General features: G+C 30.9%; 5 protein-coding genes across 11 annotated transcripts in view; 1 reads left to right on the top strand and 4 right to left on the bottom strand.

The window, feature by feature from the left end:
- LOC149033454 (uncharacterized) overlaps positions 1–2927 on the bottom strand; it is an 8623-nt gene extending 5696 nt beyond the window's left edge. Inside the window, exons 1-3 of one of the 2 annotated variants that reach the window (XM_089178053.1) lie at positions 2803–2927; positions 1175–1709; positions 1–1060 (exon numbers count right to left, since the gene is read on the bottom strand). The exon at positions 1–1060 is cut by the window's left edge and continues 5696 nt beyond it. In XM_089178053.1, coding sequence (XP_089034179.1) covers positions 1–1060; positions 1175–1688 — 1574 coding nt within the window. In that variant the 5' untranslated portion in view covers positions 1689–1709; positions 2803–2927. Of the gene's footprint in view, positions 1061–1174; positions 1710–1778; positions 1903–2802 lie in introns of those variants that run through there. The other variant, XM_089178051.1, reaches the window with a different exon arrangement.
- LOC149033453 (vascular endothelial growth factor A-A-like) overlaps positions 1–12643 on the bottom strand; it is a 122011-nt gene extending 109368 nt beyond the window's left edge. The window contains exons 1-4 of one of the 2 annotated variants that reach the window (XM_089178069.1): positions 12059–12643; positions 11530–11800; positions 11065–11274; positions 10886–10928 (exon numbers count right to left, since the gene is read on the bottom strand). In XM_089178069.1, the coding sequence (XP_089034195.1) occupies positions 10901–10928; positions 11065–11274; positions 11530–11800; positions 12059–12173 (624 nt within the window). In that variant the 5' untranslated portion in view covers positions 12174–12643 and the 3' untranslated portion in view covers positions 10886–10900. Of the gene's footprint in view, positions 1–10774; positions 10929–11064; positions 11275–11529; positions 11801–12058 lie in introns of those variants that run through there. The other variant, XM_089178066.1, reaches the window with a different exon arrangement.
- LOC107065449 (uncharacterized) lies at positions 1897–8005 on the bottom strand. 3 transcript variants are annotated; one of them, XM_089178028.1, is made up of 7 exons: positions 7873–8005; positions 6326–6520; positions 4944–5958; positions 4229–4793; positions 3772–4096; positions 3192–3558; positions 1901–3080 (listed from the first exon to the last, which is right to left on the bottom strand). In XM_089178028.1, exons 3-7 carry the CDS (start codon positions 5037–5039, stop codon positions 2541–2543), a joined length of 1893 nt encoding a protein of 630 aa, XP_089034154.1. In that variant the 5' UTR covers positions 5040–5958; positions 6326–6520; positions 7873–8005; the 3' UTR covers positions 1901–2540. The 3 variants fall into 3 exon arrangements, with proteins under 3 accessions (XP_089034164.1, XP_089034154.1, XP_089034157.1); XM_089178031.1 differs by lacking the exon at positions 7873–8005 and adding an exon at positions 6838–7815; XM_089178038.1 differs by lacking the exon at positions 7873–8005 and having other exon boundaries at positions 1897–3080; positions 3772–3979; positions 6326–7815.
- LOC107064201 (arylsulfatase J) lies at positions 8128–10865 on the top strand. Its single transcript, XM_089178058.1, has 8 exons — positions 8128–8408; positions 8500–8673; positions 8759–8971; positions 9069–9318; positions 9405–9584; positions 9656–9925; positions 10203–10476; positions 10596–10865. Exons 1-8 carry the CDS (start codon positions 8277–8279, stop codon positions 10762–10764), a joined length of 1662 nt encoding a protein of 553 aa, XP_089034184.1. The 5' UTR covers positions 8128–8276; the 3' UTR covers positions 10765–10865.
- Positions 12644–12781: 138 nt separating the features above from the next.
- On the bottom strand, positions 12782–22591 carry LOC107064075 (uncharacterized protein KIAA0930 homolog). 3 transcript variants are annotated; one of them, XM_089178016.1, is made up of 10 exons: positions 22281–22591; positions 21795–22077; positions 19494–19813; positions 18811–19074; positions 18581–18680; positions 17842–18147; positions 16436–16669; positions 15316–16020; positions 13358–13507; positions 12782–13065 (listed from the first exon to the last, which is right to left on the bottom strand). In XM_089178016.1, the coding sequence occupies exons 2-10, from the start codon at positions 21913–21915 to the stop codon at positions 13025–13027; spliced, it is 2241 nt and encodes a 746-aa protein (XP_089034142.1). In that variant the 5' UTR covers positions 21916–22077; positions 22281–22591; the 3' UTR covers positions 12782–13024. The 3 variants fall into 3 exon arrangements, with proteins under 3 accessions (XP_089034142.1, XP_015171848.2, XP_015171858.2); XM_015316362.2 differs by lacking the exon at positions 16436–16669 and having other exon boundaries at positions 21795–22591; XM_015316372.2 differs by lacking the exons at positions 15316–16020; positions 16436–16669 and having other exon boundaries at positions 21795–22591.
- Between the last annotated feature and the right edge of the window lie 71 nt (positions 22592–22662).

Raw genomic sequence — 22662 nt, 5'->3', positions numbered from 1 at the left:
TCTGGAAACAACCATTCAGGTTTATAATTCCACGCAGTTTCAGTTATCCAATATCTAATCAATCCACATTGCCACATACGTTGTAAAAGATTACTAACCCTATCGTTCAATGGCCAATTAGGACGAACAACGTATGCCGAATACAAACTAATCAATCTGTGTTTGGAAACGTGCAAATGATTTTCAAAACCAATTTTCATTAATCTTAAACGTTCAGCAGCACAGCCAACGTTTTCTTTCTCTAAAACGTATTTCGTGCAATTCCAATGATTGATAAATTTCAAACGCGAACTAATGTCCTCGTCAAAAATGATGTTTCGATAAGAACTAAATATATACACCTGATAACCGGAATTTTTTAAATCGTTTATACAATCGATGTTTGATTTTTGTACCGGTGACGTTAACAACGATGAGAGACTTCCTTGAAACGTTGCTCCTGTGATTAAAAATAATATTACCACTGTGATCAAGTAAATCCTTAATGAAGTTTCTTCTGCTTTTTTTACAATGGTCGCACCAATTACTATTCTTAATACTTCGAGAAATGCAAATATCATTCCTTCTTTTCTTACAATAACAAAGATTACTATTGTAATAACAAATATCAGGATTGTTCCGATAATCAATTTAGGATTCATAAAATTTAATATTTTTGATGGTTCAGTTTCATAACCAGCGTAACGCGACAACAAACTTATTCCAGTATTTATATGACAATAGGTGAACGATACGTTCATATATTTGTTGAATATGTATTGAGAATTTAATAGTATGTCCTTTTTACCGGAATTAATGATATCAAATATACCCTCGTTTGATTTGGAATAACCAAAGTAACTTTGTGCAGTGTCATTGGTGATCGTCACTTGTAAACTTGCATTTAATTTGTTCCATAATGTTTTTGCTATATTTCCATCAACTCCCTGATAATTTTCATAATCACTTTTGTTCGGGTTTATTATTAAACTCGGTGGAAGGTGTATTGCTATTGCTTTTATTTCTTTACCACCGAGTGTCAAAGTTTTAGGAAAATCCAAGTTGGAACAGGTCGTTTTATCTTTTGATCAAAATTATTTGTATTGTATAAATAATAATTAAATAATAAACTAGTATTTATTAATATTATTTAATAATCGTTAGAATTAGTGAAAAAAGTATAAAGTGTTCTTACTATTAATAAATTTTTGTTTATACAACGTCCAGTTTTTGTTTGATGATGATGATACGTTAGTTGATTTTTTCAAAACTTCATTCCATTCTTTTACAGCCCAGTTCGTGTAAGGATTGTAAGTATACATCATCATTTCTTTTTTCGAATTGATACAAAAATATGTGGAAGAAAGTATTTCTTGTTTCGAAATAATTTGAAGAAAATCATAAGCCCTGTCACAACCCTCTTCCAATGTTTTAGCATCGATGATCAAATATAATCCATAAATATTCCACCATTTGGATTTTTTTAATTTCATTAAAACATGTCGCAATGTTAACGGATTGGATACTACAGCTAAAATGATTTCTGTCTTTTTAGATATGTCATGATCAAAAATTTCTAAATTATTATCATTCGTAATGGAAATGTGTATTTTTAAAACAGTAAAAATATTCAAAATTTTCGATGATAAACCAATTGATGATTCCTTAGTATCACTCAACAGGGTAACGAAACGTTTTCTTTGAATCATGCAATTTGATAACGTGTCAATCTATAAAAAAAAAAAATGTAAAATTATTGTAAAATTGAAATTAATTGACAAATATATAATTTTAAGTACCAATTGTTCAGTTGCATTGTCAAGTAGATTAGAACGATCTAATTGAATTTTAGATTTACAAGATATGACAATAGAAGATAATAATATTATTTTTATAAACAACGTCATATTCGATTAACTTTACACACAAGTCTGTTTCTTAAACAATACTAAATTTTACTTCAACATTTTCAAGTCTTTATATATCGTCTCTCGTCTAATATCGAAGAAAATTCATTGGCTTATATTTTCAATGTAAATATTACATTGCAAAATTTCTAGATCTTTACATATTGATATAACAATTATTTTTACGATAGAAATCGATCAAATTGTACAGCAACGAGATTATAGCAATTGTAACTTAGTAACGATTACAGTTTCGTGGAAAACAATTTTATTATTCGATAGATGGATAGTTTTTTTTTTTTTTACAAATAAGTATTACATTTAAGTCTTCAGAGATTTGTGTCAAAGCTTAACGATGATAACATCGCAATTATTCTCACGGAAAGTTAATCGATAAAATTGTAGCTGATTATTATTATTATTATTTCGTTAACAAATAAAGAAGAAGAAGAAGAAGAACCAAAAAAAAGAAAAAAAAAGAAGAAAATAAAAAAAGCACTTTCTATTCAATCGATAATTTGACCAGAAATGCATTGCACATTATTCACGTTTAACGATAGAAAGAAATATTGGTATCGTCATTTCCTTATAGAACGTCATAAATAAAAAAAAAACAAAACAAAAATCAGCTGATACAATAATATTCGAATGAATTTATTTCAAACGATTAAACCGATTGAATTTCTTTTTAATGATCCTTTTGATTTTAACGCGATGCCGATGAATTAACAATTCCATTGCAAATACAAACATGGCGCATGAATTTCCAATTATAAGTATATAAAAACTAAAATCGAGATGTCGAAATTTGAGTACTTTAAATCCAGTCATGTTCAATACTCTCAATTGTATTTCTCGATGCAAATGTTCGGTAGCTCTTTTCCTCCACAAAGAAACCAAACCAGATTCAACTAACTTTTGTAAATTTTTACTGAACGTTTCAAAGATTGGCCAATTTTCTCTGGCAATAAATGTCGATACGAATTCTCTTATTTTGTATCTCGAAACGTGCAAATCCTTTTCGTTTAACGTTCTTTCAAATATATCGAGACAATCGGATACGCATACAACGTTGCTAGAATTTTTAACTATGTTTGTACAATCCATGTATGACGTTTCGTGATAACGAGAATCCAATTCTTCACCGACCATATCTTTAAAACTTATTGTACCATAAATAGCATTTCCAGAATCCTATAAGAATAATAATATACAGATACTTTAAAAAACACACACACAGAAAATTATTGGAACATTTTCAAAGTTTGATAAATAAATGTTGAAAGTAAATATATTAATAGATACCTTAAGATCGTCATAGGTGTCAATGTTTGCATAAAACTGTGGTATAGTCAGTAAAGTATACCAATGGCTTTGAAAAACAGCATTGGCTGTTAATGAGAGTAAAAATATCATGCAAATATATATTCTATAAGAATTAATATTAGGCAAACGTAACATAGCAACGCAAACTACCAAACGTTCTATGTTTAAACAGGCTTCAAAGAATCCATCGAATTTTATAATTATCAGTAAGGTTATCACACATAATATCATCGAGATAATCATAAAGGGTGTTGTTAAAAGGCCCATTAATTTTCTTAACTCGGAAATTTCTTTACTTGATTGAGACATTGAACAAATACCCGCTTCATCGTGTGGATAAGTGTAACTGGTAAATTATATGAAAGTATTATATATTATTTTCTTTACGACAACACGATGTACACGATGGCCCAAAAGTTTCAAGTTTCAAGATGTCTTAGAAGAAATGGTAGCTGATTTTTTTTTTTATTTTTTACACACTAAGAACTTATGGTCCATCGTGTATTTGAAAAGAGGACAAACAAACAAAAATAATAATTTTATTATCACAGGTATTTACCTGAGATGCCACATCATGGTGAAACTTCTCGAGTTCATTCCCATATCGTAATTACCACTTGCAACTTCACCCAATACACCGGTCATTCTTCCATATTTATTGATACCACCCAACATCATTTGTTTGACGGTAATATTAATAGTGGCGTTAAGTTTTTGTAAAATCGTTTTAATGATCATACTATTGTCTCCGCTAAATCGATCTAATCCTGTAATGTTATTATTTACGCTTAAATGCGGTGGTGTGTGTATAGCACACAATTTAACTTCGTAACCATAAAGAGCCGAGGTTTTCTTGATTTTTTTAAATTGACATCCAATCGATTCTAAAAAAAAAAAAGAAAAAAAGTTTACACTTCAACAACATTCGAATAAATGATCAAATAAAACAAGTATAATAATAATAATAATATGAAACGTTAATAAAAACGTTAATAATATCAAAATGGGTTTATTACCTTTGTCATATTTTTTTTTAAGTAAAAGCCAAGGATGTCCATTACGTCCAGAAAATCGTCCAGCTTCGATCCAATCGCCAGACACTTGTGCCGTGTAAGGATCGTAAGAATAAAGTAATACACCTTCATTAGGATCGACACAAATAAAAATCGAACGTAAAAGATCGAATTGCCAAGCTGTCCAAAGATACGAATATGCGTTAACGCAACCACGTTTACCAGTTCTTTTATCTATCATAATATAACATCCATTGTTATTAGCCCATGTGGTATCCTTTATCCTTCTCAAGGTTAATTTAAGAATCGGTTGGGACGATGTAATAACAACGAAAAATCGTAATTTGTTGAGAAAACGTACAAACTCGTGAAATGTTTTTTTGTAAACGATAAAAGATTGATGCGTTAATGCTAATAAATCGAACGACGAATTTTTCGACTCTCCTACAAGAGCTATTGGGGTAATGCCAAAAAAATGGCGACGATTTATTAAAACATCCGAATACTCGCCGGCCAATAGAATTTTATTATTGCTGGTTTTTACCGTACAGGATATTAAGATGTTCAACTAGAAATAAAAAGGATTCAAATGTCAGATGTGATTGATGATTTAATTTTCTTCGGATTTTTATTCGTTTTTTTTTCTTTTTTTCTTTTTTTTCTTCTTTTTTTCTTTTCGTTAAAGACATAAAAAATATTATTTCATATTATAAATTACCGTAGTATCGATCGCCTTATCGTAGCTCGAATTTCCACCAGGCATAACGCTACTAGCAACACTCAAAAGAAGAGAATGCAATAATAAATTGGTCATAATTGAAGATTTATTATTCACAGCGAATGTAAAATAGATATATATATGTATATATGTATATATGTATATATGTATATGCCAATGTTAGGAAAAAAATAAGTAGAACAGAGAAGATCCGATTTTTAACTAGTAACTAGAACTTCATGTTTGAAATAACAAAAAATAACAGATCGTCGTAGGATCTCTTTTTTTCTTTTTCATCGTCCATATTATCACAAGGTTGGCCTACAAAGTGACACTTTTTGTTAGTCAAGAAACTACTTACCCAACATTTTCACTTAGTCATCTAATTTATTATTGCACCGTGTGTCAGACGGTGTCGAGACACATTTCAGTTGGTGCTTCACGATTAAAAGCTTAGGTAACGATCGATAGTGTAAAGAAAATTACTAAAGGGCTGTGTGTTATCTTATATTGAAGTCTCTCAATGATGGTCTAGATCCAAGATCCCTGACATCGTAGGATATGTCCGAGTTATTTTTTATTTTATTTTTTTTTTATTTCACGAACAACGCGACGCCCAGCCATTTCTTTTTTTGTGTCCTTTTATTATTTTTTCTTTTTTATTCCCCCCTCCGTTTATTTGATATGTGTAAGATCTAACCTACACAACCATCATCGGTTGACATTCTTTATTGTTTCAAATTACGTGAAACAGTTCGGTGCTGATATACGCGACAAGACATGAGCCTTGACAAGGTAAATTTACAATTAGAAAAGAACAAAGTTCTGTCACGCCTATTAGATTGTTCCAAATGTCATTTTGTTTGTTACTTTTTTTTTCAAATCCAAAACATTTTTCTTTTTTTTTTTTCAATGATTGCTACTAACAATCAAATTGGATAATAGTATATTACTCACCTAGGGAGAAAAGTACGGCATTTCGAAATTATTTTTTAATCAAATGTTCTGATAATATCTGTGAAATAAGAAATTTAGTAATTCGTTAAAAAAAAGACTAAAAAAAAAAAAGAAAAAAAAACTGTTTAATATATTTAAAAAACATTGCAAATTCTAAATCACTTTTTCAATAATCATTTTTTTTTCTTTTTTTTTTTGCTAAAATGTCAAATAATTTTACAAGTAAGAATATAATATTGGACATCGTTGAAAACGATTCATTCAAATTCCATACGATAAATTACATTATTTTTTCGAATCATTCAACACTATATCCATACAAATTCTGTCATTTGTATTAATCTTTCGTACTATTTGCTTGTTTAATTTCATTTTGTTTTGTTTTTTGATAAATTTGTAATAAGTATCGAATAACAAGTGATTACCAGTGATAACTTTTTCAATATAAACAACACAGTGAAAATTATTTCATTGCAGTCTTCAAACGTTATACCGTTACTTTCTCCAGTGACGTATGTAATAACTTAATTGACTTTAGTTCTTCCGTTGCTCCGTTTTAAATAAAGGTTAAGAGCCGATAATAGAGATTAATTCGATGTACAAGAGTAAAGTTGTAACCACTGTAAGGAATAATATCACTTTTGAAATAGAATTACGTTAAGTATACAGAATTAAACGATATATATATATATATAACATGATTGATTACAAAATGAATATAATGAAATCGGTGAATGAAAAATGAATGCTTACACACACACATATGTAATATATTTTATTATTTATATTATTTGTAAGTAAATTTAGGAAATAATTATTCCAATTTTTTAACACAACAAATCAAAATAATTTGCCTTAGTCATACATTGTCTTGCAACAATTTTTCAATAAAAATAATAAACAAAAAAATGTTTAGAGATTTTATCGTCGCACTTACTTTGTTGATAAATATTACGAAAGATTTTTCGTAAAATTAAATGAACAAATGATGGTTGACGATGTTTGATATAAAAGTGATGTAACTTACAATTTACTACACGAACGACTACGACCAAATGATCATTTTACGTTGTCTCTACAAAATTGTGGTATTTTATGTGGTATTTGTTTTTTTTCTTCTTTCTTCTTAACTCTTGTTTTCTTTTTTCCTTTTCTTTTTTTTTTTCATATACTATTTCGATCGCGCAAAACGATAACGATCGGGGTTCTAAACGCATTTATGTTCGCTTTTACGCTACTATCCATTATGATGAAGAGATAATGTAATACTCTATTACGGAATAAAAAAAGAAAAAGAAAGAAAGAAAGAAAGAATGTCTAACTGCTAATCGTAATTACACTTGTTTCTGAAATTTTGATTTTACCTAACATACATTTATAATCATCCATCCAATTATTACTATTTATTAAACCTTTATTAGTATGTTTGATTCGGATGTTAAAGTATCAAGTCCTTTAAATCATATGTAAGATTTAATTGAACACAAAGAGACCATGCCATGTGAAAGATTACACTCAATCTTTTACAATGAGAAATGGACTATTCTTTTATTAAAGTGAAAATTAAAATAAATGACTGGACTATTATTCTACTATGAAATGTATTATCATATCTGTTTGTGCTATCAATTTAAATTATATTTTAATTAGTTTGCTAATAAACGTTACAGATAATAAAAAGATAATACGAATCGATAATTCGATTTTTATTTCTTCGAAATAAAAAAAAAAATAAAAAATAAAAAACAAACAAGATATAAGTAAAATAGAATTTTTTTATATGTAATCGTAATAGTATACTAATAAAAAATAGTAACGAGAAAACTAGGAAGATGTAGCGGAATAGTTATACTGGATGTGGTATTTCTTGTTAGCAATAGCAATAGTAGTAGTAGTAGTAGTAGTAGTAGTAAACATATTTTAATAGTAATAGTGGAAGTAATAATAATAATATAATGATAGTAATACTTACAATAGTTGTAACGGTAGTAATAATATTATAATAATAGTAGTAGTAGTAGTAACAGTAACAGCAATAGTATTAGTAATAATAGTAATAGCAGTTCTTTGTAAGTAGTAGTAACAGTTACAGTAGTGGTAGTAGTACTGATAGTAGTAGTAATAATAATCTATTAATAGTACTAGTAACAGTAAGAAGTTGAAGAGGTGGGAGAGTTTAGTATGTTCACATGTCGGAAGAAGCTTGCCTGAAGCAAGGCAGTTTAGAATCAGCGCTCGGTCCGAGGGCCGATATTTTGTTCGTGTTCCTCTAAAACTAAATCAGGAGCCTCTGAAAAATTACATTCACTTTCAGTTAAGAACCGGTTCTTTGCATTTTTTATACGACAAGCAAGTCTTCGGAGTGAGTTGACGTCAATGAAGATGACTCGTTTAATGGATATTGCACAGCGTTACTCGTTTATTTTTCTCATTGCCAGTACGAGTCTTTTGAAACATGTGACTTCGACCGATCGGCCAAACATCATTTTTATTTTAGCCGATGATTTGGTGAGTCTAACTATTGATTTATTATCTAATATATTGTATTATATTTGATTCATTACTTTAAATGAATTATATTGTATAATATTGTTCTTAGGGATGGAACGATGTTGGATTTCATGGATCAGGACAAATACCGACACCTAATATCGACGCACTCGCTTATTCTGGATTATTATTAAATAAATATTACGTTACTCCGATTTGTACGCCGTCTAGAAGTGCTTTGATGACCGGAAAATATCCGATTCACATTGGAATGCAACATGGTGTAAATATTTACTGGATTTATTATTAATACGATACATGTTTTTGTTTGTAAACATTTATTTGATGTATATATATATGTTTATTAGGTTCTTAAAGGAGCCGAACCGAGAGGACTTCCTCTGAATGAAAAAATTTTACCGCAATATCTTCAAGATCTTGGTTACAGTACGCACATTGTTGGCAAATGGCATTTGGGATTTTACAAGAAAGAATTTACACCAACTTATCGTGGTTTCAAAAGTCACGTTGGTTTCTGGTCAGGTCATCACGATTACTTCGATCATACTGCCGTCGAAGAGGTGATGAGTACTATCTTCGTAAAGTATAATACAATGTGTGTATATGGTCGAATTAAATTAACGGGAGAATAATATATTCATTGTACTATACGCACAGCCATATTGGGGTCTAGACATGAGACGTGATATGAATGCAGCGTGGGAGTTACATGGTCAATACTCAACTGACATCTTCACGCAAGAGGCCATCAAACTGATCGAGAATCACAATACAAGTCAACCATTGTTTTTATATTTAGCCCATGCTGCTGTTCATTCCGGAAATCCTTACAATCCTTTACAAGCACCTGACTTTGAAGTGGCCAAGTATTCCTCGATTGCCGATTACAATCGTAGACGATTCGCTGGTATTGAAAATTATTAAACGAATGTTTTATTACATGTGAAATAGAGATCAAATTGAATTATTATCATAATCAATTTTTTCTTTTAGGTATGTTAAGTAAGCTTGATCAATCGGTAGGACATGTAGTTAAAGCTCTACAAAAAACAGATTTATTGAAAAACAGCGTGATTATTTTTTCTACCGACAATGGGGGTCCAGCATCTGGATTTAATTTGAATGCAGCTTCGAACTGGCCACTTAGAGGCGTTAAAAATACACTTTGGGAAGGTTGTATATATGTTTTGTTATAAGCTTTATTATAACAATGTTTTAAAACGTTTATTATAATATATTTTTAGGAGGTGTCAGAGGTACCGGTTTATTATGGACACCTAAATTAAATCGTCCTGGTCGTGTAAGTTCACAAATGTTTCACATAACCGATTGGCTACCAACACTCTTATCGATCGCTGGTAGCGATCCTTCGAATCTGACGAATTTGGATGGCATTGATTTATGGGAAGCATTGCGGGATGACAAGGACTCACCGCGTAGAACTATTTTACATAATATTGATGATATTTTTGGTGTATCGGCGATCACTGTTGGTGATTGGAAATTAATGCAAGGTAAAATTGTGAAAACTGCAACTTTAATAGACAATCAAATGTTTCGTATCAGATAAAACGATTCCCTTTTTTGTTTTTGTTTTAAATATAAAATAAATAAAATTCAAAGTCGTTAAAAAATAAGATTATGAATTAATATAAAATGCAAAGACATATAATGTAGTTGTTAAACATTTGTTTGGTCTATACCTTGTTATAATCGTTTATTCAATTACGAGAAAGATAAAAGATATTAATACTTGAAATGATATCGTAAGGAAGGTCGTTCATTTGCAAGGTTCAACTTACAATGGTGCGTGGGATGGATGGTATGGACCATCCGGAAGAGAGTGGGTGTATGACGTTGGTGCAGTAATCGGTAGTATGTCAGGTCGTGCATTAAAAAGTTTAGGTTTTTCACTTACTCCAGAAAAAATTCATGAAATTCGTGAAAGTTCTCTTATCAAGTGTCCACCTAAAAATGATTCTTTACCCTTATGCAAACCATTGGAAGCGCCATGTCTTTTCAACGTTCAACAGGATCCTTGCGAGGATAATAATCTTGCTAACGAGTGAGTAGAAATTCTATATATATAAATCAATTGTTCGTTAATTTCTTCTTTTTTTTTTTTTTTTTGGTATTATAATATTTTATTATCCTTTTATTTATCACGCGAATATACGTTTACAGGTTACCCACGATATTAAAGAAATTACAGGAAGAGATAAAGAAATTTAATGCCACGGCTATTCCACCCGGTAATTTACAATGGGACCATAATGCCAATCCTGAATTATGGGATCACACTTGGAACAATTTTGGAGATTATATCGATACATTGACCACTGCCAGTGCATGACAAATAAGACTTTCTTTTTCTATATCTCTTTATTTTATTTTTCCTTTTGTATTTTGTTTACTAATTTGATTATTTGAAGTACAAGGTATAAGTAATAAGCATTTTTTTATTGTTGCTTAATAAATATAAAGTTAAATTATTTATCTCCCATCATCATGACGCAACTAAAAACAAAAAATTTCAATGAATAAGAAAACAGTATGATTATTATTGTGATGTTCGTGTTTCGTATTTTAATAATAAAACGAGAAAAGAAGATGCAAAAAAAAAATCAAACAAAAGATTATATAAAATACTTACGCGCATTTATCACGATTCCACATAAGACCACTTGAACACGTCTCTTCCATTTTATTGCACATACAATTGCAATTTTGCGGATCCCAAATCATGTTGGACTGTTTCATACATTCCCTTTTTTCTTTGTCATTTATACACTCACAGTTGCAATTTCTCTTGCGGTAAACTTGTTTGCTGTTACAATGTTCCTTCATGACTTCACAGACACATCTTTACACAGGAAATTTTGTGGTTAATTAAATACAAATATTTTATCGTGGTTTTTTTTTTTTTTTTTTTTTTTTTTTTATAAGAGTCCAAGTGATATGAATTAAAGGCGTTATTACGTTAATGTTTTAAACACGTTTTCAACAAAATTATTATATGATTTGATTATGTTCAATTTAACTATCGTTTAATATATAATAAATTTAAAAAAAAAAAAAGAAAAATGTATGAAAAATATAATTAACAAAAACAACTTACTTGCACTCAACGTCTTCCTCGACGTCAATAGAAACGCAGGTTGGAAAACTTGAATTGAAATGTGTACGTTCAAGGAAAATTGGTCTTCGTATTGTTTTAACCGGTAGACAAGAAAGTTTATTACAATGACCGTGACATTTCAGCATTGGTATCACGTTAGGAAAATAAGAATATTCGTTATCCAGGACAAGTTTCATTAATGTCATTCGCGGCTTACATAACGTCTGTTTCCTTACATCAGAAACTTTCATGCTTATGTTTTTGGTGCATCCTATCGTGATTAGAATGTTTTTTTTTTTTTGTTTTTTTTTTGTTTTCTATTTATTTCTTTTCTTTGTAAAAATAATTCTTCCATTTACGCGGATTTACTTTAACGCGTTTGAATGAACTTTTATTGACACGATTTTCATTTAATATTTTTGCGGAATCAAAATATACTCACGTATATGGAAGGATTATTGTAATTATAATTATAATAATAATTGTTTGTTATAAACGGTATAAATATTTTCAATGATATATATCTTACCTACTTCTGTTTCTCGCTGGCCATTACTGTATTCCTTGAATTCGTATTTCCCATCGATGATATAAATAAGATTGATTATCAATAATACGAATACATTCAACTTACACATCATCATTTTGTTTCGTACACGGAATATGAAGAACTGAAATACTTCGTAGAACTCTTCTTGCTTTATAAGATCTGTAATACGTTTTTTTTACTAACTATTTATATAAATTTTGGTAAAATCAGTTGTGATTAAATTGTGGTTAAATTGTGTCAAATTATTATCATAGTTTCAAATTTCCGTTGGTGAATGAGGAAAAAATGAGATCATTATATTATTTTATCCTGTCAACGTTTCATTTCCTTTCTTTTTTTTATTTTTTTTTTCAATTTTGCTATGTATATAATATTTTTCTAGTTAAAAACCATGATTATGCGATACATGGAGAGTTTATATTAGGATTCAAGGCCCTATTTTATCGAACCTTAATCTTTTTATCGTCGTTTCTTTTTAAAAACATGAGTTTTTACTTGTATTATTAACAAACGAATTCGTATTACTCTTCTTCTCACTTTTTTCAATCATGTTACTTCTTTCATTACTCGTCATCGTGTTGACATTTTTTAAGATCATTTACTGATAAAGAAACCTCACTGTTTCAACGGAAAACAAATCAAATATTTTCTTACGTCTCATATTACGGAAACGTAATAAATAATGAGAGAAAGAAAGAAAGATTGTAAATTGTAATTTAGTTTATTACTTAATAATTTATACATCTTATCGAATTATTTTTGTTTGTTTGTTTGTTTGTTTTTTTTCGAGGAATGTCGATTTCGTCGAGACACGTAAAAAGTAAAAAAAAAATTTTCGATACTCGTCGGGAATGGAAAAAAGCGTTGCATTTTTTTCCCGTATAATTTCATTTCTTTTTTTTTTCTATTTCTTTAATACTTATATATATATATATTTATTTATTTTTAGAATGTCAAAATGGGCCCTTCTCGATGATCCAGTATATCTGAGAAAAGAACAAACGGGAATAAACATTTCATAAATTGTCAATAAATTTATTATTACTTTTATAACGATTTATATTTTACGAAAATAATTGTGCCGATAATTATGATAATGGCATGAATGAAAAAAAAAATTATACAAATTTATTTGTTGCCTTATTTTATAATCTGATTAATATGAATATCATATAAATCATAAAATTCATTTTTCTTAATTTTTGTTCATTTAGTTAGTCCATTGTTATTATTATCGGTATAATAATAATATTAATAATATTAATAATTTGCAAATACCTTTAGCTATGCTCCACCAGGGTAAGGTAATGTAAGTGAGAAACGCATTGAGAGGCACGGATTGGGCTCGTCTAGTTTCCTTCCAAAAATGAAAGGTCTGAGTGAATCCTCGCATCGTCCAAAGAGGATTATACGCCCCATCGTCCAATTCTATTGTCAAAGAACAAAATATTCGATCATATTGAGATTCCTATAAATAATATTACATATTGTTTATATTTCATTTATCATATTACGAGTAAAAGAGAATTGGTTGTGTCGATGAGTAGTCAGTCAATCGATTTATGTTTGTTCGCGCGTATGAATATGCGTGTTAAGGTATATTATTATTATTATTTTTTTTTTTTGTTTTTTTTTTTTTTGACATATTTCGTTATTTATATCATTTTTCTTCGCAATTATTTTGATCGTAGGAAACGATTATAAGGGCGTTGGTGGTAGTGACAATAGTGGTGGGGTGGTTGGTTGTTTGATACGATAAGAAAGGGTCAATCGAAGACTATACGAGTGTACGAGTATAAAAATGAGGGTTTTAGTTGAAACTTATGATATATGGTATGGGACAGATAGATATAAAAAAAAAAATAAAGAACAGAAATAAAGAGAGAGAGAGAGAGAGAGAGTATGATAAAAAGAATAAGAGAAAAAGATAAATGGGAATAAGAAATAATGATTATGTAAACGCTCAATTATAAAATGATAATAATTATTCCTTTCGATAAAATCGAAATAGACTATAATCTCTCAACGACATCGCGTTGAAGTTAATCGAAGGATTCCATCACCAACATCATTCACGTCAATCACGAGATAGGAGAGAGACGCATTTGAAGTTCACGGTCTGATCATCGATCGACCCCAATCTTCCATTGTTTAAGTTTTTATGCAACAAGTCACGTACGATGATGATGATAAGGAGAAGCGGAAGAGATGAGTTTTCAGAGAAATGACTAAATAAAGTATTCAAATTAAAAGTATACTATGAAACTTTATCGATTATACGAATATTATTTAATTTAAAAAATGTCCTTATAATTTAGATAGAACACTCCTATATCAAAGTGAATTTTCATTTCGAAGAAATATATCATGGAAAATTCGTATAATTCGTAGCACATATATATATAAATAATATAGTAGTATATTATACAACTAGTGCGAGTAGTTGAGCGACGAGAACAACTTCGCTCTGGTGGGCAATCGACAACTTCGCACTAGTTGCATATACTATTTTTTATTAAGAATGCGGGGACATATTTGGTACATAATTGGGGTCCAGGTGGCGAAGCTTCGGCGGGGTCCAGGGGCAGAGCCCTGGCAAAGGGGTTGGGGGGGCGGTGGAGCGGAGCCCACCCCCTCTTCACAAAACAATACTGAAAAAGTTACCCCCCTACCCACCCAACCCCTCGCCAAGGCTCTGCCCCTGGACCCCAATTGTGTACCAAATATGTCCCCGCATTCGTAATAAAAAATAGTATATGCAACTAGTACGAAGTTGTCAAGTTGTGGGCAATCGACAACTTCTCGCCACTAGTTGCATAATATACTAAAACATAATTGAAAATGAAACAAGTTAATCCGTACTTTATTTATTAGTACGAATACGCTTGTCGTTTGTTCGTATTGCAAGACATCGATTGTTTTATCAAATCAAAATATATTGCTCGTAAAAACGAAGTTACTCACAATCAAAGGTTTGACTTTAAAACGAAAAAAGAATAAGAATAAGACAAATAATAATAATAATAATAATAATAAGAAGAAGAAGAAGAAGTAGAAGAAGTAGAAGAAGAAGAGTATGATCGATCGAAATAGATAAAGATAGAATCATGTAGGTGTTCCCTTAGGTGACTGTGATCGGAATAAAATGGTATTGGAAATAAGGGTAAAAAGAAGAAAAAAGAATAAAGAAAAGAAGAACAATTGGGGGTTAGGTTAGGGGTGGAAGAAGAATTTACCCTGTGAGCCGGGGCGGCGTGGGAGCTCGCACCAGTAGTAGATGGCCGTGCCGTCGGGTGTGACGCGGTGTGGGGGTAGAGGATTGCCAGCAAAACTTCCGGAAAGGGCACGTCTTCTTCGTCTTCTAGGTAGAGTAGCACTCTGCTTGTTGTGCGGGTTGACTCCGCGTGCGTTAGCATTTTTGTCTTTTCCAGTATCGTCGTCGTCGTTGTTGTCGTCCTCGTCCTCCTCCTGGTAATCCACGTGTCGTTGACAACGTTGCCTCGATCCACGTCGGTTGTCCTCGTCATTGGTGGTAGAATTGGAAGAATTGAATTCGTTGTTCCTATTCCTTGCCGAATAATCCTCGTGATCTGATCCAGCTGATCTTAACCTCCGACGACCTTGAACTCGTCGAACCCGTAAAAGTTCATCATCGCTTAACCTATGACGTTCCTCCTCGGTGTCCAATCCGTTGAATTTATCGTGTCCAAGTTGACCGGTACTATATGGTCGTCTTTTCTTATTGTTATCATCTTTATTATATGTTAAGGGTAATTCTTCTTTTCCGTGTACCAATATCGCCCCAGAATCTAACTTCTGTCGGACGTTGTCGTCGGTCAATCGATCCCCACTAGGCACGAGGATCTCGCTACCTACTTCGATGTGATGATGATTCAGCTGATGACTCTGATGATGGTGATGATGTTGATGGTTCTGCAGGCCTATCGCGATATTATAGCGCGGTGTTATTCACACGGATAGAAAGATAGAGATAGAGAGAGAGAGAGAGAGAGAGAGAGAAAGAGATAGAGGAAGAGAAAGAAGAGACAAAGAGATGGAAAGATAATCAAATAAAATAATGTCCAAGAAAAAAAAGATAGATAGATAGATAGAAAAAAAGAATTATCGTACGACTGATCGAACACGTCTCGTCCGTTTTTTTTCCTTTTTCTGTTTTATTTTCATCTCCAATGGTCACATATCTTTCGAATAAATTAAGCGAAAGAAATGAAAATAATGAACGAAGAAAGATAAAAATGTCTAATGATATAATATACAAAACCGAACGGACGAGACACACTAAAATCGAATTTTTTCAAACGCGAATTATTTAACCGAACGAGAACGCCCGCTCACCGTGTTGTTCGCGATAGTTGTTGATTTCTTTGCGATTAGGAGACGAATTCTTCTCCTTATCGGAAGTCTTACGTTCGCGCGAGTTTCGTTGCTTTTGCGCAGCACGCTGTTGCTGCCTTTGCTGACGTGCCGGAATCCGCAACGGTGATCTACGCCGGTGACTACGGGATCGAGAAGTTCGGCGAACTCCTGGCGAGCTCCCGCACCCACCCCAGACGCATTCCTCACCATCGGCTACAAAGCAAACAGTCACACGGCATACATGGACGATTTGTGCCAATTATTACATAACACCCACTCGTCGCACATTAATCTCCCCCAACCACCCACTCTCAAACCGCATACACTACACAACACGCATATTTTTTTTCTTATTTATTTTTTTTTTTTATTGCTAGTTATTATTTATTTTTTTTTGTTTTAATATTTTTTTTTCTTATTTTCATTTATACACATCCCTCGTTCATGAGCGAGATGGTGTTGGTGGTGGTATAACCTTTCTCTTCCATAATCCTTGATCATCCTTTCTCTCTTGGTTTTCTTTTCTTTTAATCAGTTCCTTTTTTTTTTTAATTATTATTATTATTATTATTATTTTTAATTAATATTTCTACTACTTATCGTATTTATCGTCATAGAGAATTCCAATATTGATGGAATTCGATTGATAACGACTCGATACGAGCGTTAAAAAAATGCTTGGGAATCAGGCCGGTTGGGACAAACAGAGGTGGATAGAAAGCAATCTAAAGGTTCTACGAAGAATCTCTGAACCTTTACGATAAATCGATTTATATTATTCTCGATAAATATAAATCTATTATTCTGCTATATATATATATATATATATATATATATATATATATATATAGTAGAGACAGAGATTCTATCAGGACACTGGCAAGGGGTAATATAAAAGAATTCATGCGTCATTCGGTAAAAATTCTATTAGGATCACAATCTATTTTCTAATAGTGATCTAATCTCGTTTCAATAAAAGAATAAAGATAACTCATGCATGCGAATTAACCTCTTCACGGTTTTTAGAATTGTTTATTAAGTAAAACCAAAAAATGTGATTTGACTCGTCAATTTGATTATTTTTCATTCATCTTTATATATCGACAACAACTCGGTGAAGCAGATAAAACATTACAAATACACAATGTTTTAGAATAATTTTCATTAAAAAAAAAAAAAGAAGAACAAAATGTACACATATGAATCAGTGTCCTTGAAGAGGTTAATAAAAAGGATATCATCGTGATGATTCTATTAGAATAAAATCAAACGCGAAAATAATAGATATGCAAAGATAGACAGTGAAAGAGGAGGAAAGAAAAAGAAAGAAAAATAAAAAAAAAAAATAAAAAAATAAAAATAGGACAATTAGTATAATTAATTACCGTCTCGAACGTCGCCAGCCTCGATCTCGCTTAGGCCATTTGCCATAGAATCCAATCCTTCGTTCTCCGATCTAGCTTTGGTAGCAGCGGTGTCAGGTTTAGTTCTCCAACCACCACGAACAAAATTGTTTAGATTTGCACTCGGATCGGATAGTCTACGTTGATGACGATACATGAAGATTTCTTCAGCGTCATCCCAATCCGCGTCCCATAAAGCATCGGTCGCGCAATATCCTGGCTCGGAAGTTGGTGTCTCGGCTCCTGATCCTTTAGGTTTTGTCACTGCCATCTCGGCGTGTCCCTTTCCTACGAATCGTTCTATTTTTGTCACACGTTTTATCTTTTCTAATTCTTTTTGGTTTTTTTCATTGATTAATTTCAATTATTTAATTATTATTATTATTATTATTATTATTAAACAATATCGAAAAGAAAAAAATTAAGTTTTATAAAACTTGCCTTTTGTTACTTTGATAAATGTTTTTTCTATCTTATAAACGGAAGAAAGAAATTTATTTCAACACAATACATCGTAGATGTTTTATTATTCCTGTTGCAATCGAAAACAACAACATGCTTATTAATAATGAATAAACAATTATTTTCAAAACGTTTTAATTGTTGATCTTAAAATCAAGTGTCAGTTATCGGTAATCTTTACGGCACTTGACACGTTAATAACAATATGCAAATGACATTTATTATTAACAGACAATACTCTATTCGTTAAGTTACATACCACGTGGTCCCTTCATGCGAACAAATTCTATTCGTTGGGACGTTGCGCCTGAGAAAAGACCAAAAGTCATACGCTGCGCCATTTTTGTGCTGAGACTTGACTGAAATTGATCATACATATATATAAATATATTATAAAATTGCATTTATAAATTTGATTTAATAAATATATTACGCGTTAATAATTATAATATATATATATATATATATGTTATAATAATCATTGATTACCCTAGCGTCGTAAACTTTTTTCAAGGCATCGTATCTGATTGAACCCAAAAAAATAACACCCTGAACGGCGCCTTGCCTATCGGAAGCAACCAATTCAACGCATACCATTTCACCATCTCTGACTAGAATATCACAGAAGACTTCGTCGAAATTGTCAACCATGAAACAAATGTGCGGATAGGTCATCTCCTCGAGTTCACCTTTAGCGTCCATTCGTCGACGACTTGGACTAGCGTATACTTTTTGCGAGTGTCTTCGTAATACCTTAAATAAATTAAAAATCAAAATTAACAATCAAAATTATCAATGATATGACTTTGTTTCTTTTCTTTTTAACCCTTTGAGTATTTAATACTTATTGCTGATGTATTTTGTAAACTACGGATTAGTTTATTATTAATGCAATTTTGATATTATTAATATTAAATTTAACAATAAATTATATTAAATAATTGTAAACAATTGTTTGTTTCTTAAGATAATTTACATGTGACAAGAATTAAAACAATAATCAATAAGTAAACCAACGTGTTACAATATTTTACATTAATATCGACAATTACGTATATGCACGTCGATAGACCACGTTGGTTGGCAATTTTTATCAAACGCATATATGCGCTCATGTAGCACACACAGTCGTCAAAGGGTTAAATAAATATGTTCTATCTTTAAACTCTTACTTGTAATTCCTTTGGACTCGTTCTTGTGCATATCGCTAAAGTTAGAGTGTAATCGAATTGATGTACGACTAGATTCAGGTACACGGTTTCTTCCCAATCGATATCAGGATCACCGATCGGCAGTTTCTTGCTGTCTTTGCGATAAACATCTACCGCGGTTTCGAACTTTGGTAAATATCTGGACGATGTCTTAACGTGTTTCTTACGTACGAAGAATAGCAAATCGTCACCGTCTATCGTATGTTCTGCTTGGAATAGAAAATGACGAACGAAGAGATCGGTCCAATAGGTCATACCATGTAATACGACGAAACCCGAATCTATAATAAAACAATAAAAAATGAATAAAATCTAACAAAGGGTGAATTATTATGTAGTGGATCTATTTCATGCAAATTTACAAATGGATTTTCAAATATTTCCTAATATCCTCTTTTTCTTTTTTTCTTTTGTTGTTGTTGAAGGATTTAACAAAGGTAAAGAATAAGAGAATAGGAGGATAGCATTCAAGAAACGATCGATAAGAGCGATTAGCGTATTTCTCTATGCATCGTTAAAGTACACGTGCCATGTGAGCCTTTAAAGGGCTCTTGTTGTTCTCCCCTTTCGCGTAAAGAATAGTAGTAGTTGTCTGTCTCTTGTATGAATTTTATGAGGGAGAGACAGAAGTAGAATATAATCGATAATCTACTATTTTATGTATATGAAAAAAGAAAAAAAGTTAAATATATTCTGTAATATTAAATTGTCAAATTTTATATTTATATACGTGGATAGGGTTGAAAAGTTTTGGACCTTTAACGAAAAATGAAAAAACAAAAATACTCTTTTATTATTTCATTTTGTAAGTAATAATTAATTTGTTTTCTATATGAACATTGTTTTGAAAAATTGTATCTCTACATTAAGCGCAACATTTATCATTCGACCATATAATATATATTTGGATATATATTTTTTTTCTAGTAAATATGTTAATTTTTTTTTTAAATTTCTTTTATAATAAAAAGATGAAACAGATGAAAAGATGACAACGTATCTAGCAAATAATAGTAATTTACTTCAACGAACGAATTACGCACGCGAAGTAGTAGCGATTCTTATGATTGTAATTAGTCATTAGATAGCGTGCATTTAACTTAATAAATATAAGAGATAGTATTTATACATGTATTCGTAATACAGTAATATAATTATATAATAATAAAAAAAAAATAATAATAATAATAAAGATCTTTTTGGAAATAGCGTTGAGATTGTGATTAGATTAAAATCAAGTAATCTCACGATTGTGCCGAATGAAATAAATGTTTTGTTTCTTTCCTAGAAATTTGCAATTAATCGTTAACATTTTCTGAAAATTTTTATTATCTAATAAAAACGTATTTGATTTTTTTTTTTATCAACAACTCAAGAACGTAAGAAAAATGACGATGAGAACGAAAACAAAAATGGCGACAGATTCTAACGAGCGAATAAGAGCATTTATCAGGCGACAAAGTTAATTAAAGAAAATTAGAGGAAGTTTTTTGACTTTGAATGTATAAATGTGCGATATACACACACTAGGATCTGTTGAAAAATTCTTAATCATAATAAACAATTTTTTTCATTTATTTTTCAATTTAATTTTTCATTCGATTACGCGACTTGACGACAACTTTTTCTATGCTTGCTTTAAAACATGTCAAACCATTCACGTATAATATAATTAAACAAAATTAATCTATAAAATATGTAACAATTATAAATAATCTATAATTAAATATTAATAAATGATATAAGAGGATTGATTGACAAGTTTTGAGCTTTAAAAAAAGAAAAAGAAAAAAACAGAATTTTATCAATTAATTAATTAATATATAGAATTAAATTATATGTTGAATCTTATTAATTATTTTTGTTTCATCGGTTTCACGTTCTTTCGTTTCACGATTTTCAAATCATCCTGATTCTAAAGAAATTTTCACTTCAAAAATAAAATGAATTTGATAGAAAAAAATAATTATTTCTATATTGAGAAGAAGGCTATTTAAATTACCTATGTATATTAAAATATATATTTATGTACCTGTACACGTATATATACATATTAAATAGAGATATATATTTCAATATTCGTAGACTTCTTCATATATACATATATACACAGTTATATATATATATATATAAATATATAAATATAATTATATATTTATGTACATCTAATTACACATGCGTATATATGTATATACTTGTAACCATTTATATAAATAAATATGTAAATATTAAAATCAATGTAAAGATAATATATATACTAACCGTCTTTGAGCATTTGCCGGAGTTCCTTGGTCCTTTGAAAATTGATTTCCTCGAGGAGTTGCTCCAGCATCGTCGGCGGTCTTGCAAGGCCGGATGACGAGCTGCCCGCCAAACTCGCCATGGCCTTCTATATTCTCTTTTTCCTGGTATGTCGTCGTCTTCGTAATTTCTTCTACTTCTGGATCCTTATATCCTTACTAAAAGTATTCGTATTATCTATCTTTATCGTCCTTCTTGTCTTGTCACAAACTTCTTCTCTGCTTTGATGTTCCTTTCCTACTACCTGTCAACAACGATGACTCTTTGCGATTTCTCTCTCTCTCTCTCTCTCTCTTTCTTTGTTTCTTTCTATCTCTCTCCCTCTTTATATTTGCACGTATATTTGTCTAGGGGAAAACGAACGATAGGATTTGTCGAACATCAATCGCTCGACCAATCACAATCTTTCCTTTCTTTTGCTTGTACTCAAAACACCATTTCACTTACATATCTTTCAATTTGTCATAGCAAACATTTTCATATATTTTTCTTGTTTTTTTTTTTTTTTATTTTGACGATTCACATCGTTTTCTTTTTCATTTATTTTTTTTTTGTCTTCTCTTCCTTTTTTATTGGTTTTCCTTTCTTTCTTGCTTTCTTTATTTGATTTTGAGTTTTATTATTTCACACGATTCGTCGATAACATTTTTCAAGTTAATACTTATTTTTCATTTGCAGAGTGTTTTACGAATCGCGTAGAGAGAGAGAGAGAGAGAGAGAGAGAGAGAGAGAAAAAAAAACTCGCGAGACAGCCTTCTTCTACGTTGAGTGAGAATTTAATGAGCGAAGTATTACGGGCAACACTCGAACCGCGCCGGTCGTCGATAAT

This window comes from Polistes dominula, unplaced genomic scaffold (assembly GCF_049000335.1).
Source record: "Polistes dominula isolate Pdom_NZ unplaced genomic scaffold, Pdom_raw_medaka contig_373, whole genome shotgun sequence".
Classification (NCBI taxonomy): Eukaryota; Metazoa; Arthropoda; class Insecta; order Hymenoptera; family Vespidae; genus Polistes; species Polistes dominula.
Note: the sequence above shows the minus strand (reverse complement) of the source record. Positions and strands in the feature narration are given on the sequence as shown.

Bases quoted from the DNA above. Each gene is read 5' to 3' on its own strand.
- LOC107065449 (XM_089178028.1), bottom strand. From the start codon at position 5,039: ATGACCAATTTATTATTGCATTCTCTTCTTTTGAGTGTTGCTAGTAGC. The intron at 3,559-3,771 runs GTAAATACCTGT...ATAATTTACCAG, and splicing joins ACCATGATGTGGCATCTCAG to TTACACTTATCCACACGATG. The intron at 3,081-3,191 runs GTATCTATTAAT...TTATTCTTATAG, and splicing joins ACACCTATGACGATCTTAAG to GATTCTGGAAATGCTATTTA.
- LOC107064201 (XM_089178058.1), top strand. From the start codon at position 8,277: ATGAAGATGACTCGTTTAATGGATATTGCACAGCGTTACTCGTTTATT. The intron at 9,319-9,404 runs GTATTGAAAATT...TTTTTCTTTTAG, and splicing joins CAATCGTAGACGATTCGCTG to GTATGTTAAGTAAGCTTGAT. The intron at 9,585-9,655 runs GTTGTATATATG...ATATATTTTTAG, and splicing joins TAAAAATACACTTTGGGAAG to GAGGTGTCAGAGGTACCGGT.
- LOC107064075 (XM_089178016.1), bottom strand. From the start codon at position 21,915: ATGGCGAGTTTGGCGGGCAGCTCGTCATCCGGCCTTGCAAGACCGCCG. The intron at 18,148-18,580 runs GTATGTAACTTA...AACGATTCGTAG, and splicing joins TCGCATGAAGGGACCACGTG to GAAAGGGACACGCCGAGATG. The intron at 13,066-13,357 runs GTATTTGCAAAT...TTCTTTTCTCAG, and splicing joins CTGGTGGAGCATAGCTAAAG to ATATACTGGATCATCGAGAA.